Here is a 13,240-nt window from a genome sequence, read left to right on the forward strand (position 1 = left end):
GCTAACCTTATGTAAACCACACCTAGAAGGGAGTAAAGTTTGGTCTCAGGTTTATTTGCAGTACCCAGATGATCAACTTTGCAAAGTCCCTTAAAAGTGTATTAGTATCAGAATCATGAATAAAATGGGAGAGTTTTACATGTATACTAATTGATGCTTTCTCAGTATTTTATCTACTTCTCCCAGAATTTTCTGTAAACCCAACTACTGGTTTGCAGAGTTTTAGTCATTTAACAGTTCTTTAAAATTTAGTTTGTAGATTCCATTTGGTAAAGAAATCAGTATCAGAAGTAATGTTAAAATATTAAATAGGAAGAGAGATCCACTAATATAGTTTATGGTTATTAAATTTAGGCTAATCATGGAATAACCTTAATGTTTGTATTGGTGTAAGATTTGATGACTTTAGCTGTATGAAGATATAATAGTCATACTGCAAACATTTTGCATCCCTTTGTGACCTAATTTTCAAACATTTAAAGTTGTGTTGCTGTTATGCTTTGCTGTTTAATAAAAAACCGTTTCAAATAAATAAATAAAGAGTAGACAAAAGTATTTTATCTTGAACCAGCTTTAACATCTACCACTATCCAGCTTTGTGTATCTAACTTTGCAAGGTTAGATATGGGCTTGATATTGCCGATATGCAACCATTTTTTGCACTTCCAACACTGCAATTTTATATAATTCAGCCTAACACAAAACTGGCTCAACGTGGACAGGGCAATAAAACCAAAACCTTTGGGGTTATCTTTTCTGCCAAACAAATATCATTTGCACTGTATCAATCTCCCACAAGTTCTGCATCTGACTTTACAGAGTCTGAGCCTTCATCAAAAGAAAAGAGTTGAGGGAATTCCTTGGCTGTTCAGTGGTTAGGACTCGGTGCTTTCACTGCCGGAGTCCTGGGTTCAATCCCTGGTTGGGGAACTAAGATCCCGCAAGCCGTGCGATTCAGACAAAAAAATTAAAAAAAGAATAGTTGAACAAAGTGAGATCCCAGGCGACCCTTAGGCAGGCTTGTTAGATGGTTCCCAACTAGGACTTTGAAGGGAACTTTTTTTGCTCCAAGTTTTGCAAAGTTTTCTTAACTGTAGGAACAACTTTTGTGGCTGAACCGATCGATGAGTGGGTGGACAAGGCTGATTGTAGTGGTGAACCTACCCACACTGGGATTCCTCTGAATGCTTGAAGGCTGAAAGGGCAGCACATTCGGGCTTTAGCTCTAGTTTCCCATGCGATCGGCCTCCCAGTTTCCTTTTTCCCAGGACCTGAACAGAGATGCCTGCTCGCTGTGTGGGAATCTTCTCCGGCCAGTCTTCCAGCCTCTGACTTTGTGGAACACCTCTCAGGAGACTGTCACACCTGGAGGGGGCGCCAGGTGGAGCCCAGGAAGCTGGAAGGCTGGCTGGTCATCTGGCCGCACCTGTTTTGTAAGTTCCAGGATGTTAGTCGCACGCAGCATGTTTGTTACTAAGAAGACAGCAAAACAAGGCACTAACAATCGACCAACACAACCTCAGGCCCTTCCACTTGAGCTCCGTGAAGACAATTGACAGCTCATTTTGATTCTAAGATGTACTGATTTTCAAAATTTACCATCTCTGAAGTTATTTGTGTCCTATAGTCAAGAGTGTGTTATAACTGGCAGATCTTTTTGTTTTCTTGATGGTGTCTTATTATGATACTACCTTAAATTTGATGGAGCACATTGTATGTCTTTCTTCTCTGTTGTTGACCTAGAGTACTCTATATATGTTTCTTTTTTTTCCTTATTTTCCCCCAGCTTTATTGAGATATAATTGACATCCAGCACTGTTCAGCGTAGTGATCTGACTTACATACATCATGAAATGATGACCACACTAAGTTTAATGAACATCCATCATCTCATATAGATACAAAATGAAAGAAAAAGAAAAAAGATTTTCTTTCCTTGTGATGAGAACTCGTAGGATTTACTCTCTTACATTACATCCCAGTACTTATTTATCTTATAACTGAAAGTTTGTACCTTTTGACCACCTTCATCCAATTTCCCCTCCCCGACCCTCAACTCCCACCTCTGGTAACCACAAATCTGATCTCTTTTTCTATCAGTTTGTTTGTTTGTGAAGTATAATTGAGCTACAAGACTAAGTTAATTTCTGGTGCACAACATAGTGATTCGGTATTTCTGTACGTTACAAAATGATCACCACTGTAAACATTTCTTTAAAATCTTTTTAAGATATGCAAACTCAAGACTTCAGACACAAATGCTGAAGCCAGGGCTGTAGAAACATTAGTGCCAACTCTTAGAAAGAGCTTTGTACCTCTGTCGGTTAGCTTGTTATTTCACCTTAAAACACAAAGCCACGGGCAGTGATATGGCGATATCTGTGACATCTGAGGTCATTGAAGAATCTAATGCAACACTGGCCTCAGACAACAAAGTAAATCAGGACCTCAGCCGAATGACTGTTTCAAGGTACACCATACTGGCTGCTTCCATGTTTCATATGTGGAACTACAGACACTCTGTGTATCTTTATTTTTTAATAAATTTATTTATTTTATTTATTTATTTTTGGCTGTGTTGGGTCTTCGTTGCTGTGCGCAGGCTTTCTCTAGCTGTGGTGAGCGAGGGCTACTCTTCATTGCGGTGCACGGGCTTCTCATTGAGGTGGCTTCTCTTGTTGCAGAGCACGGGTTCTAGAGCGCAGGCTTCAGTAGTTGTGGCGCACTGGCTTAGTTGCTCCACGGCATGTGGGATCTTCCTGGACCAGGCCTCCAACCCATGTCCCCTGCACTGGCAGGCGGATTCTTAACCACTGCGCCACCAGGGAAGCCCCACTCTGTGTATCTTAAAAAAAGGTTTTTTTCCAATGTAACTAAATTTAAAGTTATATCAGTGTTTGCTGCGGAGGATCATTTCAAATATAGTTAAACTAACAGACAGCTCTGGGCTGGGCCTCTAGAAGTGGCACCGATTTACTCCCCATATTTGGGCCTCCCCATGTTTGGTGGCAAGTGTCTGGCAGGGTAGAGCCAGTGTGGGTCTCTCTTACGAGTCGACAGAAGCAGTTTACAATTGAGTCATTAGAGAGGCTGTGTTTTAAAGCCAATGGCTTCCTCTCAGTGAGAACTTAATCATGGCTCAGAAGAGAGCTCTGTGCTCTGCATATGCAACCACATAGGTGTGTTTGCTGGTGAATAATTGAAAACTCTTAAGTGGCACCTTTGCAGTGGCTGCCACAATGTCAGCTACTTCCCCATGGTGTCCAGCTGGGGCTCTAATGGTCGGGCTGGAGCCCCACCCACTCTGTGTCCTGATTTACCCCTGGTCTGGAAGGAAATGAACAGGGAAGTTACCAAGAGGAAGGCGGAAGAGGGAAGAGCAGCCATTCATTCAACAACTCCTTGGCCCCGGATGGTCCTGAGTTCAGAGGTCTCCACAGAGCAGAGGCACACCGTTCCTGCTCTGCAGAATTTACATCCAGGTGGGAGCCATTCGAGAGAGCCTCTGGCTCCAGGAGGGTCCCGGATGCGGGACCATCAGCCTCAAGTGGTGAAAGAGAGTGGCCAAGTGGGAAGGTTGGGGGCATCTTGGGTCAGTGTCTCCAGAGACAAACCCAGAGCTAAAGATTTTCATGAAAGTGGCTTATCAAGAAGTGCCCCCAAGAGAAACTCATAGTGGAGTGGGGCAGAGAAGGTCAGCAAGGGTCCAAGTTCAAGCACAGTCCCCTGAGGGCAACTTTGGCTCCATGTTGAAGGAACAGAGGTGAGGTGAGGGATCTGGAGTATTTACACCCCAGCGCCCATCAGTCAGTGGTCCAGAACTGACTCTGAGGGCCCTTCTGGGTCTCTGTGCACCAGACAAAGCAGGTTCCGTCCTCCAACAAGGGACTTGGGTCTGGCCGTGGAGGGCCAGTTCCCTTCCCCTGAAGGCGTTGGGGAAGCACCTAATGTGTCTGGCAGAAGCACTGGTCTCCGGGGGAGGCCACGGTGCAGCCTGATGTTTTCAGGGCTTTTCAGATATGGGGAAGGCCCAAGAGGCTAAACGCTACCAAAGCCTGATCCCTCGATGAGGTCCTGCAACGAGTACCAATGCACATAAGGGGCACCGGTACTGACTGGGTCTACCCGAATTTCAAATATTTCTACCCATTCAAAGTACATCCCTGCTGGACTTCCCTGGTGGCTCAGTGGTTAAGAATCTGCCTGCTAATGCAGGGGACATGGCTTCGAGACCTGGTCTGGGGAAGATCCCACAAGCTGCAGAGCAACTAAGCCTGTGCGCCACAACTACTGAGCCCACGAGCCACAACTACTTAAGCCCCCACACCTAGAGCCCGTGCTCTGCAAAAAGAGAAGCCACCGCGATGAGAAGCCCACGCACCACAACGAAGAGTAGACCCCGCTCGCTGCAACTAGAGAAAGCCCACGTGCAGCAACGAAGACCTAATGCAGCCAAAGATAAATAAATTTATTTTAAAAAAACAAAAACAAAGTACATCCATGCTTATCAGGCCCCTAACAAGCCCCGTGGAATTCAGGTGCCCAGGAGGACATAGCACGTGGAGGTCTCCCTCATGGGCATTGCTGCAGGACCTGTGTCCCCAGCAGATACAATCAGCCAGCACATCCTGAATCCTTAACCCCAGCCTGTACTTCTGGCACACCTTAAACCAGACCTCTCACTTTTCTGTCCTCCGAGGGTGGTGGTGTACATCGCTAAGCCCTCTCCCCACGGGCAAACACTAAAGGTGCCCGTCTGCTGAGGACTTGGCCTGCAGCACCTCCTTGGACTCTTAAACAGCCCTGAGAAGTAGGCTTCAGATGTCCTCAGCTCATGGGTGAGAAAATTTAAGGGGTCAAATTATTTCCTCAAAGATGCCTTGCTTGAATTAGCAGAGCCAAAAGAATTTGAAGCCGGGCCTTTAGCCAAAATTCTGCTTTTAAATATTCAATTATTCACTTGTGTTTGTTTCTTCTAAATACTGCTATTTACTACTTTGTGCTAAAAACAGAAAGTTACTCGTGTCAAACCATTCACTTAACTCAGAGGATGGGGAGGGGTGGATTGCATATTAGCTTTTCCTCTACGTGAGTGTGTTGGAGATGGGCTGTATTTTTTTTAACTCCAAAGGAGAAAGTGGAATAAAAAGGTAGTGTGTGTTGTTTTTTTGGTAAACGGGAAGGTTCTGATTGTGGTAAAGGGGCCGTTTTGGATCAGCAGGGCTAGTAGGGACTGTGGCATAAATACTGTGGCACCCCTTGGCTCTCCATTTGGAATGAAAAGTCCAGGGCAGAGCTCATGCCTTCTGGACCACCCCCAGCCTTTGGGCAAATTGAGGAAAAGCAGCCTTCTGGGCACATTCTTTGGTCTGCAGAAGGCACCTTGGGGCAGATGTAGGCGTCCCAGGGCCAGGGTTTAGGGGCGGGGGACCCGGGGGCATGGGTAACCAGCCCTGGACTTACTATAGTCATCTCCTCACCTCCTCGTCCTGACTTTACAGAACACTCAGAATTAAGTCCAGATGGATGAAAGTCCTACAAATAAACAAAAACATCATATGTAGATAGGAAAACTTTGTGTGTCTTAGCATAAAACAGAGGAGACTTTATTACTTCCAGATAAGATATGTCTTCCTAGCTAAGTTTAGTCAGCAAGAACCGTAAGGAACTTTTGATTCTATCAACATTGAAAGTTTAACGAAACGTAAAAGACAGAGATGCAGGATGAGAGAAAATCTTTTAAATAATTGAGACAATGGATCCATATCCACAACTAAAGAAAAATCAAGTAACCCCAAAACGGCAACAAATAAATGAACAGGCAGTCCTTCTGAGGAAGAAATACAGATTGACAACAAAAATAGGTAGGGGAGAAAAAGTTGCCACCCCAAAATATCTCTTTGGCGTGCAGATTATTTGGAGCTGAAAACAATCACCCAAAAGACTCAGGAAGGGGACTTCCCTGGTGGTCCAGTGGGTAAGATTCCGCACTTCCAATGCAGGGGGCCCGGGTTTGATCCCTGGTTGGAGAACTAGATACCGCATGCATGCCGCAACTAAGGAGTCTCCATGCCACAACTAAGACCCGGCACAGCCAAAATTAATGAATAAAATAAATATTTTTTTTAAAACTCAGGAAGAACCTTTGACCTTCCCCCTAAACTACCTAAAAGAATGCAGATAGAGGACCTGTTCCAGGAAGGGAGCCGTCACCATAAATACCTCTAATATGAACGAGGTGGTGGACAGGAAATCTGTTCATACTCCTCTCTGGGTCCCATTGTCTCTCCAGGGCCCAGCAAACCTTTGTTTCCCAAACATCTGCTGTTCCATCTCATGTGAACTGCCTTCCTCCCCTTTGAAGCCCCAAACCACTATCCCAACATCCTCTTTTGTCTTGAGCTGAAGGTGGTATATAAAGGTTTTGGCCATTTTGGCGAGTTACTCAGTTCTCCTGGGTCTCTCCTATGTGTACATGTTATTAAACTTTTGTTTGATTTTCTGCTGTTAATCTGTCTCATTTTAATTTATTTAATCTATTTTAGTTCTTAACTCTTAGACCAGCCAAAAGAACCTAGAAGGGTAGAGGAAAGTTTATTCCTCCCTGACACATAATAATCGGGGCAAAGCACATTAAGACAATAAAAAGCCACTTGTACTCATCAGATTAGCCAAAGCTGAGAGGTCTGATACCAGCAAACACTAAGTGAGGTGGATGTTTTCAAAGAAGGTGGAGGCACTGTAGCTGGACACGGAACCCTGGAGAGCCACGTGGTACCATCTCAACCTATTACGTGTCTAGAACCTGGCATTTTCTCTGAGGTTTCACACAATACACAGGGCTGTTCATTATGGTAAGGATTGTGACAGCAACGTATTGGAAACGACCTAAGCATCTATCAAGATAGAATGGATAGGACTTCCCTGGTGGCACAGTGGTTAAGAATCTGCCCACCAATGCAGGGGACACAGGTTCAATCCTTGGTCCGGGAAGATCCCACATGCCGCGGAGCAACTAAGCCCGTACGCCACAACTACTGAGGCTACACTCTAGAGCCCGTGAGCCACAACTACTGAGCCCACACGCCACAACTACTGAGGCTGCACTCTAGATAGAGCCCATGCTCCACAACAAGAGAAGCCACCGCAACGAGAAGGCTGTGTAGGGCAACGAAGACCAACACAGCCAAAACCAAAAAAAAGATAGAATGGATACATGGTATATTCCTCCTGCATGGTTTATCCCTCTGGTGAAAAACCATTCCCACTTAAAATGAATGAACCAAGGTTTCGTGTGCCAACATGGATAAATCCTACAATATTTCCTTGGGTGAAATGAGTGTAAACAAGGTATAGGACAATACATCAGTATGATTCCGTCTGGTAGAAAAAGCACACAGTGACAATATTCAAGAGTGATACATACAAAACTGATCGTTGTGGGTCCCTCTGAGTAGGTGGGATTATAGGTGTTAGTCAAGGGAGATTAGTTTTGTTTTTGGCCGCGCCATGCGACATGTAGGATCTTAGTTCCCCGCCCAGGGATCGAACCCATGCCCCCTGCATTGGGAGCGTAGAGTCTTAACCACTGGACTGCCAGGGAAGTTGTGAGGGAGATTAGTTTTAACTATGTGGACTGAAAAAAAAGCATAACCTAAAAGTTGAGAATTATGTTTTATTCGGTGGACATCCTGAGGAGATAACTCTGAGGGACTGTTCCAGAGAGGTCAGGAAGGAGCCAGATATATAGGAGTTTTTACAAAAAAGAACAGTTAGTCTGAACATCAAAAGATTACTGTTCATTAAAGAAAAAACAGACATCTCAAATGAATGAATTTAGCACTTTCCTATGGGAAAGATGCAAGAGTCTGGGCTCATTGACATAATTCCTTGCTAGGCACCATAGCTATCTAGGGACACTATCCTGTTTTGAGTCCCCTCAGGGTGCACAGTCAGGGAACTGCAGTGGCTGCTGGCTTGATGGCCCTGACATTCTTTGTTTACTGATATGACAGGCAACACTCTTCATCTACAACTACAATAATCTGTGTTTTTCATGGGAATGTATTATGTTTGTAATTTTAATTAAATTTCAAAAATGTAAATGCAAACACTCTTGGGAGACGTGACACACACAGAGTAAAAGCAAAACAAAGAAAAGGGCAAGGTTCCGAGATGCTCCAACATTATTCCCCAGACACTCCTCTGCAGGTGAAGGGAAGCAGCTTTCATTACTTCTTTGTTTCCATGGTGATGGTTCCTGGGGGCAAAGATCATTTGAAAGTTTGTAGGAAGTCCAATATTTTCCAGACTGCTTCAGAAAAACTCCAGCATGGGGTGTGCCTGCAAGACCAGGAGGCTTCTCCAGCTCAGCAGAAGCAGACAGGAAAGGCAGTTGTCAGGGTCAGTGGTGGTTCATGACCTGGAGCTGGGTCTAATCCCACAAAGCTGATAGGATTGTAAAGGCCAATCACACCCCAAGGCCAAGTTGATGCACTTGGGGAATAGAAATTCCATGCCTAAGGGCCAAGCACTTGACTTTTCCCACACCCTAGGTTTCAAGTCTTCATCTATCAGTGACACATCCTTTTCAGAACCACGGATAACATTCCTGAGTTGGTCCTGGAATTCCAAGAGCGCTGTGTCAGAACTTGCTCTATAAGTACTTTCTCGTTTTATTTTTACTTGACCTTCAAGAGAATTTTTCTCCTTTTATCTAACCCTGAAAGCAAGAAAACAAGATTTGGAGTCCCTCCCTTTTCCCTCCCTCCAGCCTGCCCTGCAAGCTGGGGTGGCAGACAACAGGTTCTCGTAGGTGGGGGAAATTGACATCTAGTGGGCAGATCTCGAGATTAGAGACTTCTGGGCAGACCAGGCAGAGGAGGGTTGGAGTCTGCGAACACTGGTCTTTTGTAGATCCAGTCGGCTGCTGGGGATGAAATGGCCTCTTTTCAGGCTGGGAGGTGTGTGAGTCGGTTTTAAGTGTCAGCTTTATCAGCTCTCTGCTTCCTAGCAGGTCACCATTGACATAAAGAGAGAATTTAACTAGGAAGAGAATGCGAGAGCATTCAGGGCCATGCTGCAGAATGTTTTAATGTCATCATCCTATTTAATCATCCAACTCTCTCCCCCAAAGCATCCAGGGTCCAGGGATGAGTGGGCCCAGATGGTTTCAGGACTCAGCTGACAGGAGGCCGAGGCGGGATTTGAAGGCAGGTCTTTCCGAGCCCCAGCTGGGGCGCTCACCACCCCTCCTTGCTGCCAGACCACCCGGGAGTGGCTGGAAGCTGGCTGCCTCCACACTGTGCCCGCCTGCTGCTGGAAGTGTGGCCCCGAAGGTGAGGTTCCCGCCGACTGGGACGTTACCCAGAATGATTACGGAGTGGTCCACATCGGTGTAGACTCCTGTGCCAGGCTAGAGCCCGGCAGGTCCCGCCTTCTCCAGGCCAAGTCCTGGGTGTGAAGTCGGGAAAGAACCTGGGACTTCCCGAATTCTTCTCTTGCCCTTGGCCTGGCTGCCAGAGAGTGTGAAAATCGCCTAGGTGAGCACTTCCTGTGCTTTGTTTTGGGGCCCCGGGGTGCTGGCTTTCTGAGCAGAATGAGGGAGGGACCCAGAGGCCCAACCCCTGGCTTGGTTCCCCTGTGGCGGCTGCAGAAGGGCCCGTCCTGCTGGTACGTCCAACACACCAGCCCCGTCTCCCCAAGGGGCGTGGCGGACATGGGCAGTATCAGGGCGGGCTCTGCCGTGCCCTGACCGTGTCACTGCCTGTGTAGCTTTCTGGAGAGATCAATCACACCTGATGTGTTTTGGTGCAAGAACTACTGTCTCACCAGCTCAGTGCCCTGAAACCTGATGGCCCACCTCTGGAGATGATTCACTGAAGAACAGCCGTTTGGCTCTGTTGCCTCCTTCCCAGGTGTCCACGGCATGTCCTGGGCGGCCAGTCAGGGTTGTGGACAGAAGCGCTGGCTTCCCAGCTTGGCACATGCTTAGGCAGCCCCTTCTCCCTTGTAGGAATTCTTGACAGGGTCCAGGATGTGTTGGGGTTTCGGGTTGTGTAAGTGGATTTGGAGAAATTTTGATGAGGCAGCACTGACTTGGATAAAGCGTTTACATTGAAACCACCGTTGGCTTTAACATGGGAACAGGCTAAAACTTAGGTTCAAATTGGTCCCCTTTGGTGGGTGGTATGTTATATCTGTTTGCCCTCAAGGCATGAAATCTGGAAGAACATGAGAGCATAGGGAGGAGGTCAAACATCTGCAGGAATTAAAACCAATGCAGAGATTTCAGGATGACTCTTGCTGTTGGAGGGGCCTGGTGGGCATATGAACAGGTCACTCAGAGGCAGGCCTGGCTCTGGACCCCTAGCCTCTGGTCCATTTGTCGGGTAAATCTGTGCCGTCAGGTGGATGAGTTGAGGTCGAATGGGATGGAGGGGCTGAAAAAACCCTCATCCGGCCTGAAGAGTCCCATAGCCACCCAGCCAGGGGCAACCCCTGTCATCATCCACCTTTGTGTCTTGGGATCACCACACCTCCCTTCCGCTTTACAGATAAGCAGTGTTACCTGTGATTTGCCATCCGAGAGCTGCTGAGTGACAACCACAGTTTGTAGCGTGTGTTTGGGACAAAACAGCCTGGCCAGAGCGGGTCAGCTGCTTTTCCTGGGGAAAGCCATTTGGGATTTTGACATTCAGATCACAGTTGTGGCGGTGAAGGGGACTGAGGGCGGAGAGGCTGAATGTGCTGAAGTGGGAATCTTTCCTCCCAGGTTTGCCCGAGGCCGAGGCTGGGCCTCCCCAGGACAGGCCTGTCTGTCCTGTGTGTCCCTCATGGGCTGTGGGTGGCGCTCCTGTCCAGGACCCCAGCCATGGCCTAGAATGGGAGGGGGGAACCCACCAAGCTCACCCCACTCCTCCCACCGTTTTAGTTCCTCCTTTTTCCATTTTCATACGCATCCACCCTTTTTCTTATTTTCTTAATAGTTTTGATGATGAAGTCGTTTAAACATACAGAAGATCACTGATGATACTAAAACACACATCACTAGCTCCGTCAAATCTCATCATTTTGTCCTTTTGCTTTAAGAAAGGAAAAGTTGCCGGAGGTTGAGCCCCTCTACCTGTGCTCGCCTCCATCCACTTATCTTCCTGAGGTTTAGGATGATATCCCTGTACTGCATCTTGGAGTTGTCTTTATTTCTGTGTATATCTACAAACCCTCAATAGTACAATTTTGCCTGGTTTTAAACCTCATATACTGAATGTAATCCTTTTCAACCTTTTTTGGTTTTGCTTTTATGAAAACTTGTTTGAGCTTTTATGTCTATATATGTGTTGATGCAGATAATCTGGTTCATTAATTTTAACTGCCACGTACTATTCTATCCATCCATTTATCCATTCTCCAATTGATGGACATTGAGGTGCTTATAATTTGGTTTTCTTACAAATGGCGTTGTGTACCTTACTGTACAGTACTGTATAGAGTACAGCAGTACAGTATCTTTATTTCAAGCCCAGGATGTCCTGAAGCAAGCATAAAAGCAGCGGTTTATAGCCAACTGTGTTAGTTGGGTACCTAAGCTAACTTTGTTGGACTTAGCGAACAAATTGGACTTATGAACATGCTCTTGGAACAGAACTTGTTCGTATGTAGCGGACTTGCTATATTACGAAATAAATGAAGAAAAAATTTTAAATATTTATTTTAAAACAGTAATCGATTACATGTTGACATAAATAACATTTATATGAAACAATTAACTACATTTTTAAAAAACGGATGAGCAGTGACACCTTGAGAGCCTCTGTTCCACACGCGCAGAGCCGGGTTAGCACCAGCGAAGATGCTTTTGATTGAACAGTTGGGGGTGCTCAAGAATTCACACCAAACTTCAGGGTCAGATGTAGCCTCTTCCGGGCATGTGTGTGGGGAATGCGAGCCCACACAAGTCTTTTCCAAGAAGAGGACACATTTGCCCATCTCTTCTCCCTGTGGCTCCCTGACTGCCCACTCACCTGTTCCCAGCCCCACACAACCCTCTCTCTTCCCTTTCCCCTAACAATCTTCTCATCAAAAAAAAAGAAAGAAAGAAAGCAAAGAATAAGACGAGAAATAAATTTAAAGTCATTGGAAATTGATTTGCCAAGTGTATATATCTTTGAAATAGGCTTCTTTCTGTAACCAGAATAAGGATGGTATACATTTTAACCCAGGACATCCTTTAGGAGTTTTCACTTTTGCAATATGAATTTTGAGGCCTGGTTTTGCCAAGATTTATTTATTCCTCTTTGTAGTTATGTTGAGAAGCCAAACTGGGTGTCAATATTTTTTTCTTAGGGCAATACCGAAACCTAAGTTCTTCCTCTTTCTAAGAAGCTGCTCCCTCCCTCTCTATTTTTTGCCCCCACCCCCACCCCACCCCAGGCTGGGTAAAGGAAATTCACAAAGGCAGGATTTAAAAAAAAAAAAAAAAAAAAGGTGGTCATCTCTGTGCTCCTATTGCAGCGGCTGAAGCTGCCCAGCTCTGCACACGCCTCTTCCACTTCCTGACGTCACACTATTTTTGTCTTTGAATAGCTCATTGACACAATCGCCTCGGAGATTGGAGAGCTGAAACAGGAGATGGTGCAGACAGATGTCAGCCTGGAAAATGGCCTGCGACCCACAGAAGCCCACAGGTGACCGAGGCGATTAGGCGTCGGGCGCGTGATGGGGGCGACGTGAGCCTGTTAGCCACAAGGACTGCCGTTCCGGTCACCCCTCAGGTTTGGGAGCTGGGGGTGTGGTAGCCGCTCCAGAAGAAGCTCTCTGTAGGAGGTGGGAGTGGCCTAGGAACCAGTTGTCCGGGTTCCCATTAATCCCTGTGAAGGCACTTGAATTTTACACCTTCTCCATTCCTCCTGGCATCAGAACCTGGAAAGCTAAAGTTCTGTCTGTCACATCCACCTACTCACAATGATGGAAACAGTAACGCAGTGGGATCCTCCGTGTGCAAAATAGAATTCAGTGTAGACCGTGTCAGTCTCCAGAAGGTTTAAAGGGAGCACTAAAGAGGATGGACTCGTTTTGCATTCTCAGGTCAGAAAAAACCCCTGCCCCTTCCGTGGCCCTTAGCCTGAAATGCGATCCAGCCCAGCGTATTGGAAATGGGATGTGGTTGTGAGTGATTAGGGAAGGCACTGGTTAGATGTGTTACAATGTGTTCACGTTGCACGTGGTCTAGGTAGGTAGT

General features: G+C 46.2%; 1 protein-coding gene across 6 annotated transcripts in view; it reads left to right on the forward strand.

The window, feature by feature from the left end:
* RIN2 (Ras and Rab interactor 2) overlaps positions 1-13,240 on the forward strand; it is a 229,177-nt gene that overhangs the window by 149,649 nt on the left and 66,288 nt on the right. For 4 of the 6 annotated variants that reach the window (XM_059038842.2, XM_059038843.2, XM_067013790.1 and 1 more), the window contains one exon: positions 12,586-12,686. The exons of 1 other annotated variant lie outside the window; for it this stretch is intronic. In XM_059038842.2, coding sequence (XP_058894825.1) covers positions 12,586-12,686 — 101 coding nt within the window. Of the gene's footprint in view, positions 1-12,585; positions 12,687-12,997; positions 13,087-13,240 lie in introns of those variants that run through there. One more of the 6 variants, XM_059038844.2, reaches the window with a different exon arrangement.

This window comes from Kogia breviceps, chromosome 14, assembly GCF_026419965.1.
Source record: "Kogia breviceps isolate mKogBre1 chromosome 14, mKogBre1 haplotype 1, whole genome shotgun sequence".
Lineage (NCBI taxonomy): Eukaryota > Metazoa > Chordata > Mammalia > Artiodactyla > Physeteridae > Kogia > Kogia breviceps.